General features: G+C 40.6%; 2 protein-coding genes and 1 long non-coding RNA gene across 5 annotated transcripts in view; 1 reads left to right on the top strand and 2 right to left on the bottom strand.

Moving 5' to 3' along the window:
* MRPL3 (mitochondrial ribosomal protein L3) overlaps positions 1-1,404 on the bottom strand; it is a 32,420-nt gene extending 31,016 nt beyond the window's left edge. Inside the window, exon 1 of the mRNA XM_064671621.1 lies at positions 1,022-1,404. Coding sequence (XP_064527691.1) covers positions 1,022-1,389 — 368 coding nt within the window. The 5' untranslated portion in view covers positions 1,390-1,404. The remainder of the gene's footprint in view (positions 1-1,021) is intronic.
* LOC135422471 (uncharacterized) lies at positions 1,321-8,436 on the top strand. The gene is made up of 2 exons (XR_010434491.1): positions 1,321-1,529; positions 8,153-8,436. It is a non-coding gene; the product is annotated as an uncharacterized LOC135422471 (long non-coding RNA).
* The window catches only part of CPNE4 (copine 4), a 228,343-nt gene continuing 212,104 nt past the window's right edge, over positions 6,763-23,001 (bottom strand). For all 3 annotated transcript variants that reach the window (XM_064671603.1, XM_064671613.1, XM_064671592.1), the window contains exons 13-16: positions 21,061-21,112; positions 16,620-16,753; positions 14,484-14,720; positions 6,763-7,918 (exon numbers count right to left, since the gene is read on the bottom strand). In XM_064671603.1, coding sequence (XP_064527673.1) covers positions 7,787-7,918; positions 14,484-14,720; positions 16,620-16,753; positions 21,061-21,112 — 555 coding nt within the window. In that variant the 3' untranslated portion in view covers positions 6,763-7,786. The remainder of the gene's footprint in view (positions 7,919-14,483; positions 14,721-16,619; positions 16,754-21,060; positions 21,113-23,001) is intronic.

The following is a 23,001-nucleotide window of genomic DNA, read 5'->3' as shown; positions in this document are numbered from 1 at the left end:
TTCCTCAGCACTCCAAATAGACCACATCTGCAATACTAAATCCAGTTTCAGGTCCCCAGTACAAATGGGATGTTTACAAATGAGTGAATCCAGATGTGGTATACAAAAATACCAGGGGCTGGAGCACCTGCTCTACCAGAAGGAGTGAGGTAACTGGGTTTGGTTTAGTCTGGAAAAGAGGTGGCCTAGGGTGGACCTGACAGCAGCTTTCCAATGCCTGTGAGAAAGTCACTGACAAGACAGAAGCAGGTGATATTTACTGAGGTGCATGCAGAAGAATGAGAGAAGGGGTACAAACTGAAAAGGGGATTCTGATTTGATGTACAGAAAAAGTGTTTTGCCTGAAGACAATCAAACAGAGAGGCTGTGCAGTCTCTGTCCTTAGAGGCTCTCAAGGCCCCAAACCAGAAAGCCCTGTGCAACACGGTCTAACCTCAGAGCTGGCCACACTGTGAGAAGGAAGCTAGACCTCAGCTTTGAACGGAGCTGCTCAGCTCCCTTCCAGCCCCAACAATCTCTGGTTCTACACTCATCGCTAAACAGCTCAGGGTCCTGCCTTAATTTCTGTGAGGGCTCAGAAAAACCAGAATGCTCCCCAGTTCTCTGCAAGGACAGTGAGGTGGAGTGTTTAACAACACAAGCAGTGATCGCACAAGGCCAGGCCAAGGCGACCCAAAACACAGCAGGTCAAGTCGCTCACTATGCAGCAAAGATGCTCTGGATGTAAACATGCCTGTCCTGCCAGAACCCCCACACAGGCTGGGGGCATTTCTAAGGCTGAAGGGCTCCAGCAGTAACCCGGAGCACCACCACTCGCAAAGCAGTGCCGGCAGGCTGCACAAAGAGGCCTCTCCAAGGGGTGGCGACCCAAGACGCCACCGAGGGCAAAGGGCCGCCGAGGAGCCCCTCACCTCTGGGCTGCGATAGGGGCCGAGCCACGCTCAGCCCCCGCTCCTCCCGCCGGTCCCGCCCCGCGCCCCACCTCCGCAGGAGCCCCTTCCCCTCCCAGCCCTGCCGCTACCTGTGGCCGGGAACCCTCGGCGCCGCCGCGGCCGCCCAGAGCCGCCCGCCGAGCCTCGCCAGCCTCCCCCAGCCCGCCATGCCGACACCGGGGCGGGGCCGCCGTCGCCTTCCGCGTACGGCGCTGCAAACCTTCCGTGCTGCCCCGGACAGAAGGTTCCGGCCCGCGCAGGCGGGGAGCTCGAGAGTTAACATAAAAACTCCCGAAACAGCCCAAAGTCGGAGTCGTGCGTCATTCTCTCCCCCACACGGCTGGCCCCAGCGGCTTCCCATAAGGGATGCAGCACCCGTGGCGGATGGGGCTGTTCTGACCCGGGGGGAACAGCTCACCCAAGAGGGTGACGGATGAAGACGTGCAGAAATAGCCATAAGCACCCTTTGCCCCCCGCCGCAACCTTTCCATCCCTACCACTGCTCCTGTGCTTGAATTCCTTCAGCGAGCCAGTGAAATCCAGCAAATAAGTGTCAATAAGGGGGAAGTGCCAGCGGCAGGTGGAGTTTTACTGCTGGTGAGCACCACTTGGCCACGCAAGGTTGCAGGAACACGGACTCAAAACCTTCCTGCATTACACAGGTGTTGAGCAGATGTTTGGGGGTGTCTGGGAAAAAGCGTCTCTGCTTTGTCAAATAGCTATGAGGTATGGAGCTTAGCAGATTCATGTGTTTTCTCCCAGGTGACAAGTGACAGGACAAGACGAAACGGGCCTCAGGCTGTGCCAGGGATATTAAGGTTGGATATTGGGAAAAATTTCTTCATGGAAAGGGTGGTTAAGCCTGCCTAGAGAAGTGGTGGAATCACTATCCCTGGAAGTGTTCAAAAACCATGTAGATGTGGCACTTAAGGACATGGTTTAGTGGTGGACCTGTCAGTGCTGGGTTAACTCAATGATGTTGGAGGTCTTTCCCAACCTTGATGATTCTATGACTCAGTGATTCTCTGTGCTCCATGCGAGTGGAGGCCACATAAGGGGGAGGGCCACATTTACAGAAGTAAATTTAATATTGTAGCCAGTGAAAGGTACTGGTAAAATGGATGGCTCAGGCAGCAGGTTTCTGTGCAGCCAGGCACAGCGATGACATTCTGGCTGGTAGGATAGTGAAGGGGTATGAACACAAGATTCCCTTTCAGTTTCAGTAGAAGTCTCTTTTTTTTAAAGACACATGAGAGTACAGTGTGGTCAGCTGATATCTGTTATGGTTTCTCTTTACCCTGCTACCCCTTCTTCTCCCCCACTGTGCTCTGTGTGTGTGTGTGTGTGTGTGTTTGTGTGTGTGTTGCACTTGAGGCTTGTGGCCAGCTAACCAGATCCGAGAGAGGCTGTATGCACCTCTCAGTGGTTAACTGAGCAGAATTTTGCAGTTCACACCCAAAAATGTGATCCAGAAAACTACCAGCAGCCTACATAAACATCCCTTGTCCCATGTTTACTTCTTGTCCTTTTAAGACATAAACACATAGTGTGTTCAGAAATGCATCTCCCAAGTTCACAGTTCAATGGATATTTCCTCTCTGAGGTTGTCATCTCCACTATCACAGTGATCACTGCATCTTTTCACTCTCTCCCTGGCATTAAGAACAGCAACAGAGATGTTGCTAAATTTAATGCAGATGTGTTTTCTAATGGGGTCCATCAGTAGCTTATGCTGCTGCTCTGTATCAGGGGGAAGAATGAACCTAAAAATGATAAAGGTGTTAACTCCCAATTTGTAAGCACTACGACAACCTACAACAGTCCTTACCCCACCAAAGTCCCCAGGAAGTAGCAAAATGCTATTTGCTTCCATTTTAAAGATGTGGAACCAAGGCACACAGCAAGATTAAGTGATTTGCCAAGCCATGACAGATGTTCCCAGCCAGAGAGGAGGGCTCCCTTGATGCTCTCACCTGAAGCTAGCCTTGTTGCCACAGCATAATGCTTTTCTCATGTAGTGTGCTGCACAGCTGAGGTGACACAGGATTTCATGCACCAGTAAGCTGGAAAGCAATACATGGGCAAACATACATTTTGGAGAAGTAAGTTTTAGTGCTGTTCTTTTCTCCTTTTTAATATTATGTAAAATCAAATGATTTTTTTTTTTTTGGTGCATGCAGCTTTTCATGATGTTAAAGAGGCATGAACTTTGTGTGTGTAGGGGGGAGTGGGTGTAGCAAGATGACTGCAACTCTGAATGCAATCAGATGGCAAACTACTTGCTCTAATCAGTGGAACAAGAATTTAAGTGTCTCCTGAACACAACAGTAAAAGACTTTCTGCAAAGCAGTTGAAATGACTAGCACGTTTTTGGAAGGAAAGAAGAGAATGAAACATTAGAAAATAACCTTCCCCCCCAGTCTGCTGCCTTGGGTAGTCCTCATAATGGCAGGAATGAGGAAATGGAAACACTTTTGGACTGGCAGCCTTCCCAGGAGAGAGGTCACCTAGGTTTCACCTGATCAGTTTGGAGGATCTCCCCAGCTCTGCAAGGAAATTGGAAAAAAGAGAAAAGAGGAGGTGGGCATGCAGCCCATTGATGGTTTGCAGTGAATGCTGCAAGAAAATGTGCAGCTGGGCTGACTATTATCACTCATATAGCTCTAATTGCTGAAATTGCCTCTGGTATAGTTCAATTCTTCAGCCCAGGACTGCACATACAAGTAAGACCTGAGTGAAGGATGAATGGTGATATAAACTCTATATTCCTTGGGGCAAAATGGCACTTCCCATAAATAAAGGAAAAAAAACAACCTGAAAAGTGTAAACCTGTGCTAGGAATCATCCGGCTTATCCTTCCTATTAAAAAAAAAAAGTGAATGTAAATGTACCAATGCTTTGTGACTGAAATGTCCATGCTACTTAGGAGTAAAGGGAGTTTGTCTAGTAACTCCTTCATGCTGGAAAGACTGGACATATGTTTAGATTTACATAGGAGTTATGACTGAAAGACCCATAATCCCAGGTGAGGAATATCAATCTGAATAACGAGTTCTTTCTGGGAGTCAGCCATGACTTGTTTGAGCAGCCAGAGAGCCAGACTGAAGGAGGTAGCTCAGAACTTAGTGCAGTAATGAAGCTCACTTAAACCACACGCTCTTCTATCAGAATATTTGGTGTGTGGGTAAACCTGAGGGATGCAGTTGAATATTGCAGAGCTGCAGGGCTTTTGTCACACAAATCTGCACAGAACTGGAGCCTTTCACCTGTGTGTTTGTTGGAATATCACCTCTGCAACCTGCAGCAAGACTTGGCTTAGACCACTGTTCTCCACTGCCTGCTGCAGGTCTCTAACAGATCAAACTTTAAACCTTTTAGCTGTCATCACTTATGTACTTTTGATATTTGGAGACTGTTTAAAAGATGTTTTAAAACAATACTAGTATTATAATTTTGTTTTTCTTTCATACTTGTAGACTCATCAAATTCTGTAGAACACTGTATTGCTTATCATGGTAAGAACTTCACATGGATAGATTTTTCCTTAGGGTAATAAGCGCTTGGCAGTGTATAACTGCTTTTTAAAAATTGTTGTAGACTTAGTTTCCCCTAAAAACCAAAGATACAACTCAGTTCAGTATCTGACTCAAGAATAATAGATGTTAATGTATTTTGGGATAATAGGGTTTATGAATATCTTCGGGTTTTCTGGGACTTCTGGATTTTGAATTGGGTTTGAGAGACAGTAAAAAAGAAGGCAGGATTACAGTTGGCAGAGAAGATATTTTAGATCATCAATTATCTCAAAAGGACAAGATATAATTTATTTTAAAGGAGTTTTCAGAATTTAAAACAATCCATCAAAAGGCAGTAGAAGTTTAAGTTTGCACTAAAAAATCTGCAGGAGAAACTGATGGCAGTTCAGCCTAAAGGCAGAATCGCCTTGCCAAAACCCTAAGTAGATAATACAGGAGAAAAATATGCTGTTTCAGAGATATATTCATATACTTAATGATATTACCCTGCAAAAAGTCCATACTATTTTATTGCACAGAGTAGCTTGGAGCAATGAAAATAACATTCAAAGCCTCATTAGAAAGCTTTTACCATATGGCTAGTTTTGTCTTCTGTGCATCCTATACCAACTCACCACACTATTACATGATTGTTTGGCATGCTGAGATCTGTACAGATTGAAGGAGATTTCTAATTGATTTTTCAATATTGTGGAGGTGTCTCTTCAAATACCTGGAGGGCTGCTATGGAATTGCTGACCTATGTTAACCACTGATAATGATTTATTTTTAAGTAGACAACATTTATAATCAGGACTGTGTGAAGTAAACAGAAAGATCTGCAGCAACTGGGATTCTCTTGAGGCACTTATGGAGACCAACTACACACATGAAGATGACTGATGGTTTATACAGCTCAGCATACAATAACCTGTTGATCTCTGTGTTTTATGTGATGCTACGTTATAGAAGCACCTTGTAACACCTCTGCTAATGAAGAGCTGTAACTGCCCAATTCTGTGTAACCATAAACACTTCAAAAATCAGTTTAGTCAAAGATCATATGTACCAGAAGAACAATTTATCTGATTCCTAATTTTTCCTTGCTGAAAGCTTTTGTTTACTTTCACAGCCTGGCAAATAATAAAAAAGAGGCTTAACCCTTCTGTGGCTGTACATTACATCCCTAAATGCACATCCCAGGGTAAAGTAATACTCTTTAGATGGTGAGAGCACCATCATGCCTCTGAGGATCTCAAATCACTTTTCAAATATTGAAGTCCCCCAGTATTATTGTGAGATATTTATGAATACATGGCAGTGACCTTCATTTTACAGATGAGGAATCTGAGGTGCAGAATAGTTAAACAACTTGGCCAAGATTACAAAGTAATATATTGGAGGAGCAAAGAACATGGAGTCATTGATTTGTCAGTCATGTGCTTTAACGGCTCAGAAATGGTCCTTTTGAGAATAGGGAAGGAAAGAGAAGAAAGGGTGAAATGGGAGTAAGAAACTCGAGATGTTGTAGACCAGAACAAAGATTTGTTGACAGAGTGGTATACGAGATATAAAGGAAGATCACAGTAGCTTCCAGATGAAATACATCCACAGAGGGAGGGTAAGCTCTCAAATGAAGTGCCAGCCGTTACATGGAAGTGTGAGATCTATCAGTCGGGACATCTCCAAACAACTTATACCCATGACTAAGAAATACTGGCTGCTGTTCAATATCTGGTCAGCTGAAGGAATCTTTACTAGCAAGCATGAGTGATTACACTGCAGGATATAGATGGAGCAGAACGGAATGTGCTGGGGAGACAGCCCCATGTATCTTGGCTATCCCACTGCCTTCATTTCATAGTACAAAACCTTCAATCAAAGCTGATCCCATGGAAGTTACTTCTAAAGGAGAATCAGGGAACTAGAGTTCTACATTACCAGCAAACTCATTTAAAAATATGTATTTCTAAAACAAAATCCCTTGCTCACAGGTGAGGTTTTCCAAAATATTCGGCACTGGCCCAAAACAGCTTCTTCTGGGACTAGCAACAGAATGTTTTCAGTTTGGTAGGAGCATAACTTGTCCAAAGGCATGCCCTTTGGACAGACCCACACAAATTATTTTTTGTCAAATTTTATCCTTAGCTTTTAACAAGTCACATTCTTCACTACTGATTTTCAGCAAAAGAAGAAGCCAAAATTCAAACACTAAAAATAACACTTATGTAATTTCTTCATTTATATACAGAAATATTTCAATTAAAAGATCAATCCACTACCAATTTGTTCTTGTATGTCCTCTTTTTCTTAAAAAAAAAAAAAAGGTGGCTTAAATATTCTTTTGGTACAAAACCAGTTTTTCTCTCAAACACAAGTGATCTGTGTGAGGATGAAGTTACAAATCACCAGTTGTCACAAAATCAGGCTGTGCAAAATTTCTTTTGGAAAACATGTCACACAAAGTTGTATACTGGATGTGAGATTAAAAAATACAAATGAAACAAAATAAGAATTCTCAAACATAAGACATTATAAAGTAGCCAAAATACAACCCATTTGAAAGCCAGCCAGATAGTTTGGATTAAGTAGGCATATTCTAAGACATGCAATGCTGATGGATCATGCCCTCCAAGCCTGTTTACTGCTGTGGTCCAAACCCTCCATAAGTGCTGGATGTGTCACGCTTTTGAAAAATTACTACTCAGGCTCCAGGCTGAGCGGGCATGTTTGGTGTCCATAGTATAAGCTGCTAACATCAGAAATGCCCATGCTTCAGGTCAGGTATCTCTTGAAACACTTTATTACCCTGTCTTTGGAATATGGAAGTTGAAAGCAGGCAGCCTTGTGTCAGAGAGAGAAATAAAGACAACTGCAAAACTGTGTTGTTTTTATTTTAAACATGCAAAATACAGTTCATGCATCTGCCATTTTGAAAAATCTCTCAGTTCTTAGCAGATTAAACCAAAGACATTTTGTCTATGACTCTCAATAAATATTTCAAAATGCTTTACAGTGTAAAGATAAGAAATATAGCAAAATTTCAACAAACCTGTATAAAAACCAGATACAGATAACTTTTTATTTCAAGGCGACATGCTGTAATGTAAAGAGTTCACTTTTTTTTCGGGATTTTTTTCTCATAAAAAGTTTTCAACAATACAACCGCTTAACAGATTTAAGCCTTTAGGCTACACATGCAAAAAAAAAAAGAAAAAGATTATTTTAGTTAAAAATCACCAAAACGTGCTATTTTTTTGTTTTGTTTCATTTTTAAGTACAGGAGTTGTAGACAGTAGCATTTTTCTTTTTTAATTTTGTAAAAGAGTGCAGGCAGGTTCATGGAGCTAGTGTCCTGGAAGACTCGTACTCTGACATGCATTTTGGTTTTATCCCTTTGCCATTGTAATAATCCACGACTTGGTTTGGAACTTCAGCCAAAACGCTTTTTGCTAGAGCAGCTGGGGATGCCTGCAGGAAATGGTAGAAAACACAAACATTAACGTGGCTCTCTGATAGAAGTGCCATGGGTTTTAGAGGCGTGGGTGCCATGAGATCAAGGATTATGGTACAGAAATGGAAGGCCAAAAAGACTCAAAGTGAAAGGCACTATTGCTTGAAACTCATTTTATGAGTCAATTTAGGTATGCAGTTATGGCTGCCTGAAAGTGCACTACAGCTAAAAGTTCTCTGCATGTTTTTCAGGTCTGTTTGGACTATTTTAAGTTCAGCGTAACAGAACTTCCCTGCACTCTGAGAGAGCACCATTCGCAACAAAAAGGGCTGCAAAGACTTCATCAGTGTTCAACGAGGAAATATGCAGAGCTTGAAGCTGAACATGAATGGACATCACAGTGAAAGGGAGGCCTTCATCACCATTCTGCTCTTCAGAGTCTGGCATGGTGTTTTAATGGCTGGGGAAATTTTTTAACTCAATGAAAATACTTTGTCTTTATTGGAATTAAACCATGGTTACAAGAAAGCTTCAATCCGAGGGTTTGTGGAGGCTTTAAAGCTCTAACTGCAACATAAAAATGGCGAGTGACAACCAGAATTTAAGAACTGATAACCCTGAAAATGTAGAGATTGATACAGAGACGACCACTGACTTTCACTCCAGGCAGGGAGGAGGGTTCCCCCTCAGTGCAGTGAGAAACCATGCCCTCCATCGACAACACAGACTTGCTGCCTCACACTCCAGCAAGGCTTCATTTTAAGCAGAAGGGTCTGTGGATGTTTTGTGGGCAACCATTACCTGCATGGGATGCAGGGATTTTCCTCAGCCCCTGAATTCAGCAGTGACAAAACTGGACTCCTGTTCTCCCATGCACCCACTTGCCCCAGATTTTGGATTTGCTTGTTTCCAAATGTTTGGGTTGAGCTGGTTCCAAGTCCTCTGGAGCCAGTCTGCTCAGCCATGTCCCCTCTGAGCCCACCACAAAAATGCAGTAAAAATGCAAATACTTAAACACATTAATTTAAACCTCTCAAACTGACATCTATCTCCAGACAGAGCACAGACTGCAGCTCAGACGATATATGGGAACTCAACTGGTGGCTGGATGACATTTCTTCAGCACACCAAGTACTTTTTTCCAAAGTAATGTACACTTTCCTCCTCACTGTTTGTTATATTGCCAGCCAGGTTTCAAAACTACCCTGTCACAAAGCAGTTGTATTTACTGTTTATTGACCTATTCTGTTTGCTGGGGTGGGATTCTTATCCTTCCAGAGTCTTAAATTGAATCTAAACTATTCATAGACACACTAATCCAGGGGTGCAGAAAGCCCCAGGGCTATTAGAAATTCCAGTATCAAATGTTACAATACTACAAATCAAACAAAGACACTGCTAGCAAAATCAGAAACAGAAGTTTGTAGTTTTTTGGTGTTTTTTTTTTTTTTTTTTGTTTGTTTGTTTGTTTGTTTGTTTGTTTGTTTTTTGTAATTTGACTCATGTATGATATTAGTAACAAATAAAATGAACTGCTATTTCCCAACTGTGACATTGATACCAAAATATTTGTGCAGGCAAAACAGCCTGGAACATTTCTGCATGAACAAACTGGCAAAGCATAGAGCATACTTTGTGTGACAGTGCAGCTGCTGCTCTCAGGTGTTATATGGTAACAGAACCCATTTGTGTTAATCCTGAAAAGTGAAATACACGGTTTTCCAGAGTTTCCTTATTCTTGCCTAAACCTGCTTTACAGAATCATAGAATGGTTTGGGTTGGAAGGGACCTTAAAGGTCATCTAATTCCAACTAAAATCATCAGAAAATACCCTTTGTAATCAGGCAAATGGCTTATTTCTACATTGCTATTGAAAATTACTGGGTTTTAAATCTCCTTCCTGGTATGTCATACCTTAGCCTGCATCTGTGCTATTTTACCAAAGATACAACAATACATAAAGGGTAGAAACAGGGAGTGAGGGAAGAGCCCTGGACTATCCCTGCACACATAGGCTGTAGCAATCAGGAAACTTCACTCTGCTCTGTCTTTAAAAATGCTTGGAAGGAGCACTTGCCCGCCATCAGCTTCTCTAGTTCATATGTACCTCACACGCCTGAACATTGGGCCAGAAGTGGCTATTGTTTGGGCACTGCCCTCTTTGCATCCTCCTCCCTTCACCACTTCTCTCTTCTGACGCCATATCCATTCTTCCTGAACAAAGGGTCAGCCCTTCAGAATAGGCTCTGTCAGGGCTCAGATGCACAGCTGAATCACTGCCACTCGAGGAGTCCTCAACTAAAAAGCCTTTCACTGAGGTTTAAGCTAAAACATTTACTGTGCCCGCTGGCTCACAGGCAATGTGTGGCCCCACGCAGAGTTGCCCTGCGGTAGCTGGCTTGTCTCCGGGCTTCAGTCTGAATATGGACCAGTGTTGCTTTACTGAATTTCCTTGTGCCAGTGATGTCTGTTGGTCCTGGAGCTCTTTTTATCAGGGAGCATCCCAAAACCAGGGTTAGGGGTGATTTCTTGTCTGACAGTTTGGACCATTTGTATCTTACATACTTTTGTGGTGGTAAAGCACTCTTATTTCTAGACCAGATGGTACAAAAACAAGATTTGTATAAGTAAGTAGACTCAGTAACTTCTGAGCGAAAATCCAGATCCAGTTCATTTGTGCTGTGTAAGGATTACCTTTGCTGGCTTTTTAATACAGATGGAGCATAAATGTTTTACTGTAACATTTTGTCCACTATTAAACTGCTAGAAGAGCATCCTAGCAATAAGCATCTCAAGGTGAATAGTTCTCAACTGATAGCTAATACACAACAATCAGATCAGTCAGCAGCAAGAAAATAATCCCCATGAGTCTATTATTGGTGTGTATTACAAACACAGCTGACTGTTGGTTCATTTCTGTAGCTTCACTATGCTTAATCTTTAATTACAATGCATAGTGCAAAACACTGTTCCTTGCAGTGGCTGAGAGCTGGGCTGCCCACATGCCTCTGTGATAGAGGTGTTATTAAGTCACAGTTGTTAGCCTTTATGATTAAATACAATGCAGAATGGAATACAATCTATCTGTGGCATCAGATTTGCGCACAGTCAATCTATCACCCGTTACAAAGGCAGAGAAGTTGAGCTCTTAAAATATGACTGTGAGTGGATTGAGATAGGTGATTTTCTTCAACTACCTTTCAGTGACTGTGAGCATCAATGTTCTACAGTTTTAGGTGAAGGACACTCACATTACTGGGATGGTGATGATTATAGAGACAAAAGTATCACTTAGGTTAAGGGAAAATATGTTCCCTTTGTTTGTTATGTTCTCCTTTAGCAAATTGCATGTTACCCACTATACAATAGGACATATATTTAAGTGTTAATGGTTACCTTGATTTTTATCAAGCCTTTACAACTACAGGATTTGCCAAGAGTCACTACAATTGTTATTATTACTTTGATGGCTTTAGAGATATTCCTTAAAGAGAGAGAAAAAAGACTAGATACTTTACTAAAGTGCTTCTGATACACTACATCACATAGGGCATTAAACCCCTGTAATAAAACCTTCTGTCTACACTGAGTCTTAAGCCAGTAAAACATTGAAGTGAGTATGAGTTTTTAGGTATGTAAATAACCCTAACTAATTGAAATGTGTTAAATGCCTGTATGAGTGCTGTGCAGGATAACAACGTTCTCTGAAGTCAACGTTTATTTTTATAAAATAAAAGGAATTCACTCTACAGGTTATTTTTACGACTTCCTTCTTACCCCTTTCCATTTTCTCACGGGGGCAGCTTTTGCATAGATTATTTTTGATCCCTTTGGATAGATACGAGATTTTGAGTTCCAAGCTGTCATGAGAATTGAAGTAATGAAAAAAAATATTGTTTGGATTGACTCCAAATGAATTTTGGTTTACTCTTGCAGCAAAACAAAAACTAAATGTTCACACATAACATTTTCTTCTCTCCTTCTGTCAGTAATAGAAATAATATGGATTTAGGCATAAATAAATACTTGATTTAGCAGAAAAACCTATAAACCTTACACAACTTGATTTGTAATCTTTCTAAAAAGATCCTGCAACATTTTTTTTCTACTTAATAAATTAAACACAAGGTACATTGACAAAAGGGGTGTGATTTTTAACTAAATATATATTTTGCTTAAAGCTGTCAAATATAATATGCTGATGTATGTTAATTCTTGTGTTTGATCAGAATGGATCTCCCAAATGTGTTAAATCTGCATTTTTCTGTGGCGGAAAATAGGTTTGAATCAAAATATCATGCTCATTTCTCCCATGACAAATTATTTCACTAGTTGATGCAAGATACATGGCCTTTTGTTTGTGCTAAGTATGCAAGATATCTGTGAATGTCACTTTGTTCAGAGGGAGATATTATTTGGGTACGATAATAAAGAAATTCAACAAGAAGTGGCTATTGTTACAGGCACTCATTCATTACGCTGACATTTATCGAGAAGCTGAAAGATCACAAGAAACAGACTAATATCAGGTTGCATAAGATATATTGACTTTTCTGATAGAGCAAATACAAATCTCTATATATATTATCTTTGCTACTGAAAGAAAGAGGGAGAAAAATATCACTATTTAACAAGAAAAATACATTAAGATTGCTATACTCTCTCAGTACTGAGGAAGTTAAGCATATATTCTTTTTTAGCTGATTTAGATTGTTGTTTGACCAATTCTAGCAATAAAAAAAAATTACATAGATTCACTCACAAGTTAACACCAGGGGCACAATATATTCAGAACCCAGAACTGCAGCTGTCAGCATGAATCTATTCAATCAGAGATGATTTGAGCTTTAGTATAAAATACAAAGCAAAACTAAAAGTAAAAAATGCAGCTGGCTTTGCCAGTTCCTTGCAGAAACGTGTTTTCAGCTAATTAAAAGTAGGTCTACCTACTAGCCCATAAATAACTCTGCTGTGGACACTTCTACAGTAGACTACAGTGCAGCACTATGCACTTGTGATTATGTGCTGAAGGAATCACAAGCTATGAGTTCATCGTGCTCATATTTGTTTCAGCACATAGGTGACTGTGTGCCACTGGCAGCATAGAAATATGTGTATCTATGATTCAGTAGCCAATCTGCAGTTATTTGGCATGGTGTCACCAAACTAATAGCACACGGTGAGTTTTGCCTCTTGTGGGGATCCATTGCTTACATAAAGGTAGAAGGAAAAGAGGAACAAGTTTGTTTCTCTTACTCCTTACTAGAGTTTATGAAAGTAAGAAGTGCATCTACATCTAAGACAAATACAGCAAAATTGTATTTTGGAGTGAGAAAAAAGAACAACTCTTCAGAAGAGAAAAATAAAATGAAGGTATTTTGGAAATAGCAAAGAGAAAAAAAAAATCTCCAGTGGCAACAAAAAGCCTAGAAAACCTAAAGAAATGTAAGAAGTGTAAAGCCATATGCAGAGCAAAACCAGCCCAGAGTTGAGAACTTCTGATTGACATATCCAGATCTAAGGATCACTAGTGTATGGGAGCAGATTGGAAGAATCAATCTCATGAGCAGAGTGAGTCAGTTACACTGTGAGAAAAGAAATTCTCAAGTCAAATACTAAGGATATCCTTCCTAGACAAAGGTGAACAAGAAAAAACAGTCTGGAGAACCACATAAATGTAATAGAAGAAGTGAGGGGAAGGAAGGGAGAGAAAAATGGAAAAATGAAGGGAAAGAGATGTGATCAGCGTTGCAGAGGAACATAATGCATGCCTCCATATGGAGGAAAAGGGCTCTGAAAAACCCATCTGTGTGTGGGAAAGCCCCTTCTGTGGATGAACACTATCTCTACCCTGTTGCTGAAAAGTCCCTGGGGCAGATCCTGCAATGTAGGGCAGGTAACTGAGAAGAAAAGTACATGACCAATGCATTATTTTAGATTTGGCAATTCAATGCTGGTCCTGTTCCTTTCTTTCCTAAAGAGTGTCTTCTGCACCACACTGGGCTCAGTCAGGAACAGCTAGCTGAGGGCACAGGAAAGCTCCTAGTAATGCCACTTTCTTGGCTGTGTTCTTGTACAGAATGTGGGAAAGGGTTTGGAGGCAACCAGGATATTGTGGGTGGATAGTCCTGCATTTGAGAACTTAGGGAACTAAATTTTAATGAGGGAACAGCCTTCTGGGGAACACTGTGAGGACAAATTCACAGCCATTTCATCTGCCTGTGGAAATGAAGGGAGATGGAAAGCAGAACACAGTAGTCCTAATAGAACAGGTGCAAAGAGAATGGAAAAGAGACACCAGAAGGATAACCAAACTAAAATCTGGGAGAAAGTGGAAGCAAGGATTGGCACCACAAAAAGCACATGGATTCTGCCTCATGTCTTCCTTCCCCACCCTCACCAACTCACTAATGGAGCACATTTCATTCTGATTCCTTCTTTTTTCTCTATTTCTGATAGAATAATACCATAGACTTACTAAACATTGCATGCACATGCAAAGTTAAGCCCAGCCCCGGGGAACATGCACTATGTGTTATATACATTCACCCTTCTGTGGAATGGATGGAAAAATCAGCTTACATGTTTGAAGTTCCTAAATGGCACAAACTGGACAATGTCTCGAAGCACAGGCTCGCCCTTGGGAGACCTCAAGATCCCATCATCACCATCCAGCATCTGCATGTCACTAAAATCAGCGTTCCCCACCCCGACAATGATGACTGACATGGGAAGGTGGGAGGCATGGACAATGGCCTCTCTGGTGTCGGCCATGTCTGTGATGACACCATCCGTCAGAATCAGCAAGATGAAGTATTGCTGAAGTTGTTGGACAAGAAGAGAAAAATTTTATCGTTAGTTACTGTCCCAAAGCTGCTTAACCTTGTGCAGTATAAAAATGTTTATGTTAACTCACTCATGTACCTTTGTGAATAGAAAAGAGCCTTTATAGTGACTATATAGCTCTTCCTACCCCAGCCTCCTCAGCTGCTAATTTCTTCTCTTCTGGAGTTTAGCTCTGGTGCAGGTAACTTCCAGAAGCTGGAGGCAACCAAAGGATGCTCAGTGTAGAAAAGGTGGTTTATAGCTGCTAGGGCTGGGAGAGTCAGATCTTTGGCTGGGAAATCTGGAATAGTCCTGACATCTTCACTAGCCCTGTTTTCCATCTGCTGCACAATCACTTCTGCTGACAGTTTCCCATTACATTTTTTTTCCCTTTGGGAACCAGTGGGAGGCAGGGAAGAATGGGGTATTGAAGCGTTACAGGCCTGTAGCAGAGCTGTCAGGAAGGTTATGACAGCACTTTGCAGAGGAGCTTTGCTAACAGGCGAGAGGGATGGGTGCAGCCATCTAGCTGACCCACTGCTGCCTGTGGGAGAAGCACCACGCCGTGGCAGGTCTGCTGCATACTGCGGAGTAATGGGGTCCCTGAGGAGAGCAGGGTGGGAATATATCCATGGAAATTCAAATGTAGGAATTTCTCATTTTAGGACTGGAACCCTAAGCACTATTAAGATCCTGGAAACAACAGTGGAGTAACAATCATAGAATCATAGAATGGTTTGGGTTGAAAGGGACCTTAAAGACCATTTAGTTCCAGCCTCCTTGCCATGGGCAGGGACACCTTCCACTAGACCAGGTTGCTCAGAGCTCCATCCAACCTGTCCATGAACACTTGCAGGGATGGAGTATCCACAGTTTCTCTGGGCAACCTGTTCCAGTGCCTCATCACCCTCACAGTATATAATTTTTTCCTTATATCTAATCTAAACCTACCCTCTTTCAGTTTGAAGCCATTATCCCATTTCCTGTCCCTACATGCTCTTGTAAATGTCAGTCAAAAGCCCACACTCATGAACAGAAATATTTGGGAACTCCTGCCTTAATAGGACTTAAAAAAGGCTCAGCATATAAAAAAAATTTTGGAGAGAACTTTAGGCCTGGTGATGAGATGTATGCCAAGGCACAGCTCTATTCTGTTCCTAGACATAGGCACTTTTCTTGCTGCAGTATACAAGGTCTCTCTTATATCCTTTGCTTCCACAGCACTGTTTTCGTAAATGTTTCACACCTATTCACTCACATATTCTCTCCAATCATCTCATTCTCCCTTTCTCCCACGCATTTCAAAGACGTACATTTAAAACATGATCTATGTTGAGTCTTTTAGCCCAAGAAATCTGTCCTGGCTTTTGTATCAGATGCAGGCTAATAGACTTGTCTTCTGATTTCTAAAAGGCACAAGATGCTCCAGCAGTAATAGCAAGTTGAAAACTGTATCATTACAGTTTTTAAATGAATGGCTGGAAAAATCCCCTAGGTGAACAGAAAAGTTTTATTACAGCCTCTGCAAGAGACTTGAAATTGGATAGTTTGTGTAGGGAATCATTTGAACTCATCTCTTTGTATGATCAAGACTTCTAGGGCTTCTAGCCCCTAAATTTTTGTAACCTTAGTGGTGCCATTTACATTTCCATAGTGAAGAACTGGGTGTGTTACAGTAAAACACCTCTAAAAGCAGGAAATAGAACTGTGGGGGAAGTTGTGACTATTGAAGCTCTAAAGGCTCCAGCTACAGGGACAAGCTGCCTTCTATGAAAACAGTTAGTAAAAACTGTGAAGGCATGATCTGCACACATGAAAAGGCCTTGTTTTGATGGCCTATAGGAGATCTATCATAAGATAAGAAAAAAGGCAAACACAGCATTCTTTCCTTACCGAGGCCTCCTTGGTGTTGGTCTCCTCTGATGCTGATTTTGCCACTTTCTGGATGATGGGAGCAATGTTTGTTGGCCCATACAGCTGCAGCTTGGGAAGGCAGCTCTGATAAGCCTCCACAACACCTTGTATTCCTGGCATGAAAAGCCACACAAAACAAAAGTAAATTTGGAGCACATTACCAACTTCATGCTTGTTTAAAATGCAAATGAAAGGCAGGTTCTTAATGAATAAATTAAAAGTATCACATGATTAGCAAGGACTAGCAACTTCAGATAATTTCCAAGAAGCTGTCTCTAGCTGTCTTGAATCTAGTTTGTATTATAGAGTTCATTATACCATGCTTCTCTTTCCCAGTAGTTTTTAATGTCTGTTTTCCAGGTATCACCTTGCAAAACCATAGCTTCCACCCATTTCAGTTCAAGATGTGAGTGATCATTTTCTGATCACCAGCAAAGATTCATGCTGAAAAGTAAACAAAAATTAAAAGAACACTTCAACACTTCTCTCTCCTCTTCAGATAAGTATTTTTGTTTATCATGATAGTTTGTACTTACACCCTAAATCTGTTAAGGAATTCAGACATAATTTCAAATACCCGACTCCCCTGTGCTAAGGAAATTTTTCAGGGTGCATTTGCATAATTGCTCAGGTTGAATTTGACTATGACCAAAAGCTGTGAAATCTTGGAGGACACAGCAGGATGCTTTGCAGTCTACAGAAAAATGAGCTTTAGTTGAGAAGTTTTGATGGAAAACTAGCTATTTTTGCCTTTATCATTTCACGATATAGTCAGATCAGGGAGCACAGACTCCTGCTGACACACTTGACAGATCACAGAATGGAAATTGGTGTTTTCAATCATTTGAGAAGAAGGGTTTCTTCAAGTGATGCACGTCAGCCTCCACATTCAGAACTCACAGTTTACCAGACCTAACGGATTAGAGGTCTAAAGTTGGAAAGAAAGTGATAGACTGAAGAGCTTCATTGAGAATGCTGAAGAATGAAATGACTTTACTAAGATGCTAAGCTAGTTTCAGTTTGCACTGAGACTAGCTCACTCATGAGACTTTACTCAGCCATGTTTCCAGGATATATGGCTGCAGATTGCTTACTGAGAACAGGGAGTTGTAATTGTTTTACAGGGATACACTTAAACCTCCCATGAAAAAATGGTGGAGAACATAGTCTTATCACTCTGTAGATAGCTACAGACATATTTTTGCATTGCAGTTCCAACAGACAAAAGAACTTGCTCCAGTTATAGCTGTGATTGGTTAAAATGTAAAGTAATGTTACAAAATTTCCCTTGGCAATTCCACCGACTAAATTACATATTGCAAAACTGACCTTTTGTTAACTCCCAATTTTAAACTTGCCAAGGATTTCTTTACATATACTTACTGACCTTGCATGAAGGCCTCATAAATCTTCCCTAAGTTGATGACAAGATACACCGTAGTTTTTTTCTAACACATTAAAATAGTACAAGATAAGCCTTACTTCCCGCATTCGACACAGACTTAGCATCGTTCATGTCAGAAAGTTGCTCTCATCTTAGAAAGAAACATGTTCTAGAAGTATAATTTCTTATTTGCTATCTCCGATTAATACATTTTAGAACTATCTACTGTCCATCCAATCCCAACAAAACAGGTTATTTGAGTGGATTACTTTGCAGCTTACTCCTCTTGTACTCCTTTATTTTAGACACAGACAATATGCACAATTTTTTCACAATTCAACCCTCTACATTTTTATTTGGAATCCACTTTCAATAGCTCCAATGTAATACAGTGTATGCATATAATGATCAGTTTTAGATGGATGTGTAGAAGCATTCATTCAGATTAGAGGTTGTCACCTAATTTCTTCCTCAGACAATAAAGAAAATATTAATTATAAGACTATAAAAATAATATGCTATAAATGTACTAAATTTAAAGCTATAAATACTAAAATTTTCAAGACTGGAAGTGTTAACAGAGGAGGAAAAGGTGAAGGTATCCATATCTTATGAATTCTAGTGATTTTCATATCAATACACAGTCCTTGTATGCAGAATGATGCTTCACACTACCTTATGCCAGCAAAAGCTCTACTTACACAAAGGGACTTCATTTCTCAAAGACAAAATAGACACATACTTTTTATATTGCATTCAACTGCTTTTCTTGGTGTAAAACAAGATACTCTTCAGCAATTTTCCTTTGTTTTCTGGCAAATATGCCAGAATATCACAAGGATAGTCACTAAGCACTTTATCTCCCTCTCACTCTTGCATCGTTTTTCACATGACATGCTGGTGTTACTGCTCCCTGTGTCACCTAATACGGTGAGAGCATCTAGAAAGCATCACAGAACAATTGGTGGTAGGAACTAATCAAGCATCCACGACAGGCAGATGAGCAAGCTGCAGCAGATGATTAAACAACATATTTTCTGGTCTGTCTCCTTTTCTTGCTTTCACCCAGATGGATATTATTTAAAAACGTATCATTTATGACAAAGAAGTGCTTTTTATATCTTGCAGATAAATGCTGCAAAATTTCTTCCCTGGCCTTCTGGTTGTGCTACAACCGTCTTTTTATGTTTTCTTAGGCCTAGAACCCCTTTCAGTCAATGGGTTAACTTATAACAGAATCTTATGCAAAAAACTAAATAAAGTTTTAATGTATAACAAATATTAAGTGACATAAGCCAAGCCTCACAGAGCAGCTCCTCCCTTTTCTTTAAATGCCTTTAATTTCCACTGTTACATTTTATTTTGCACACAGTGTGGTTTGGATAGTAAATGCTTAACTCGCAGAGGGTTTGTCTGTCCAAACTGATCTGCTGCTGGCACTACATAGATGTGACAGCCTTTTCAAGCAATAAAAATCATTACATGATTTTTGATATGATTAATGATATGATATCATTAATGCCAGTGTGGTAAAAGAATTAGCCTTGGACTCAAAAGAGGCAGCAAAGGAGGGATTAAAAAAGTCTTCTCTGCATGGACTGCTAGAGCTTTTATCTGAAGTATGCAGAGGGTCACAAATAGCCCACATTTAGATTGGGAAACAAAGCTGTGTTTGAACACTACCTGCATAAATATGTTATCATCTAATGCTGACCACTGTTAACTGTTTTAATAACACATTATTAAATATGGTGGTCCAGACAAAATTCTGAGGTCTGTTTTGCTTTCCCCACCCCATCTTCACACCGTCAGTGTGACTAAAGTCTCAACGTCAAGCTGGCTCACAAGCTTACAGGCACTTCTCGATGCATATATGTAATCTGCTTCTTTGAACTCCTTAAAAGCAATGTAAGAAGCTGTGTGAACACATCAAGCAGCTGTAGGACTTATGCCCAATTACATTTCAAGCACATGAACTGCAGAGGCTGGGGCAGTCCGACAATCCAAGTGCAACAACAAAGCAGGAATGCCCACTGAACCAAAAACAGAGGTCTTGCATTTAAGATGCATGAACTCTGAATTCTTTTAATGTATCTTTCCCTTGAATTGCTTGTCCTCTCTTCCTCACTTCATTTCTTTGCATCTTAATTCTGATCCTGAACATGTTCTGCTGACCATGCCTGAAAGAAAGGCACTATAAGCCTGAGAATTTGAAAAGGAAGAGCATTTTGAAAGACCCATTCAGTATTCAGGTGGAAGCAGAAGGATAAGGGAGAATAACAAACTGAATTTTGGACAGCAATGATCATCCGACCAAGACTCTCAACTGTTATTCTGTTTGGAGATTATTGGAGATTTTACAAAAACAGCATCAGTCACTGCAGACCTCACAAATACAAGGCATATACAGCAGCATCTTCTCCATGAATCTGGCCTCCGACTACTGAGGATTAGCGATTGTTGCTAAAACGCACAAACATCTTACACTGTGTTAAAACAGCCTCCTGCTGCATTTGCAGTATTTTTCCTTCTACCACAGTAGTCCTCACCTACTTCCCTGACCCTTTGGTGTTGGACATTGCTGGGCTGACAAGCAGCAGGCTACTGTTGCTATGGTCTGGCCAAAGAACTGGCTCTAAACCAAGGGAATCTTTGATCACAGAGGTTCACAGCCTGCTTTTTCATGTCTTGCCCTTCTTAGCTGCACAACCTATGATGTTGATGTAGCTGAAGATCTTGAATGAATTCAGAAGACATAGCTTTAGTTTTCAGAAATGCTAGTGATTTTGCAAAATACAAGTGCTGAATGTCCACCACAGTGTACTTTCAAAGGGACCTACTTTTCAGGAAATTATTGTATGGCACTTTCTAAGGTTTCTAAAGCTAAGCTTGAAGGCTTGGAGCCTGTCAGGTCTGAAATCCTAGCTACTTTCTTTAAAAGACCGCCTCGAATAATACTCAGGTGATACAACAAAAAACATAGTCACATTTTGCACACAGCAAAAATATAGCAATCTGTCCTAATTTGAGCTTTACCTGCACATTCTGGGTTGTCTTCATTGAAATTGATTGCAAAGTCATGAGAGACCTGCAGATATATGGAAAGAAGAGAAGGAGACTGTATTCAGAAAAATTATTGCGTGAAGACTTGTGGTTAAACACCCTTTACATTTTTTCTGTGTTAAACCTGACATCTTTCAAGCTTTCAGCCATTAAGTGTGAAATACAGTCCCAGCTGGTACTCCCTGCAGAAACAAAGTAGCAAAACTGGAAACAAATATGTCAATAACAACAAAAAAAACCCCAAGAAAAAATAGCACAAAGAAAAACTGCCCAAGTACATGATAAATCACATGGTGTCAGGATTGGACTATCAATGCCAGGCACAGAAGAGGCATCTATTGCTGAGGCAATTTAAATGCCAGCTTTCCCTAGCTCAGCATCTCAAACTGTAGGAGAGACAAAGCAGGTTGTGATACAGCACTGACAGCAGAAACCCAGCTCACTTCTGTGTTATGTCCTCACAGGTGCAAAGAGTTCCTCATTTAAGGCCACAGGAGTACTGGGAAGGTAATTCTCCAGAGATATCAAGGAAATCACCTAGATCCATTGTGAAATAATAGCATAAGAAATGCAAGGAGTCTAAGCTGGCTAAGAAATCAGATAATTTTTGGGGAAAATAAGTAAGAAAAAACCCTGAAGTCTCGCTTTCCCTCAAATTTTGTGAATATTCCAATCTCTCTCTCTCTCACTATGTCTATAATAAAACACGACAGAGCTGTTTTCTAAAAGAAATGACTGTGAATAAAAAAATTGCTTATTTTCTAATAAAGCAATGTCTTGTTTCTTTAGTGCTCTGGGAAAATAATACAAGACTTCTGTATGTCTCAATAATGCAAAGCCCTATAAGTCTCAGGTTACAGACTTCCTCTGTCTATCAGAGATCTGCACTCACAGCACAAATCTTTTGAGGCTGAAACTTTCTTCAGATGCTCTTTTCTGGTTTTAAAGTTTATTTTTACCTGCATTTTTTTTCCAGATTCCTTTTTGCTTCTTTCTTTGATCACTGAGAAGGTTTGATTCCTTTTAATCTCTTGGGCTCTGAAGCCCAGTTTCTTTTCTCTTTGTCTTAAATTTTCTTGAATGAAGAAGCCCAAATTTTGTCTTGCAATGCATAAGGTGTGAATGTGTGTGTATATATATATATACAAATATATATATTTGACTTCCAAAAAGTGGATATGGCTAGGAGTTTACCAGACAATTTGCATAATTTAAAATTGAAGTTAGGCATATCATCCCAGATTTAAAGAAGGCATTTATATAGGTTACCGTAATTACACATATTTAAAGCTTTATAGATCTCGGTAGGACTTTCAAAAGTGCCAACAATCCTAGTGATATGGAAAGCAATTTTACCTGTACGATGGAACCTGGATTATGGGAAGAAAGAGATTTATTTCTTGGATGTTGCTATTTTATTTGCTAGTTTACATGACTTGACAACACAGTTTGGAAAGCGATCTATGACTAAGAGGCCTAAAGATCAAATATGTGATTACAGAGAAGCTTCCATGAAACTGAAGTGGTATAAGTTGGCTAATTACTGCCTAAGAGAGTTTCTCACGGAGAAACTGAGTTTCCCCATCATATCCTGGCCTTGCTCACCACAGTGATGCCTACCATTATTGAGAGGTTAAATAAGGCAGTATGTCTACCATGATGGGAAAGGACTGAAGTAAAAACTAAGAAGTCTGCAGCCACCTCAGCCCAGCCAGGAATTCAGTATGCCTACACCAAGCATCAGTTGACTCTTTGAAGAGGATTTTACATGGGCCATTCAGGCTATCCTATTTGGTCATGGAAGATGAAAGTCACTATTTATGTTCCTCACTGAGCAGGCACAGAAGATCAGGGCTGCCAGATACGCTACAGAGGTGCTCCAGAACCCTTCTGTCTGGCTGCTCTGGATATCTC

Source organism: Pseudopipra pipra, chromosome 1, assembly GCF_036250125.1.
Source record: "Pseudopipra pipra isolate bDixPip1 chromosome 1, bDixPip1.hap1, whole genome shotgun sequence".
NCBI lineage: Eukaryota > Metazoa > Chordata > Aves > Passeriformes > Pipridae > Pseudopipra > Pseudopipra pipra.
Note: the sequence above shows the minus strand (reverse complement) of the source record. Positions and strands in the feature narration are given on the sequence as shown.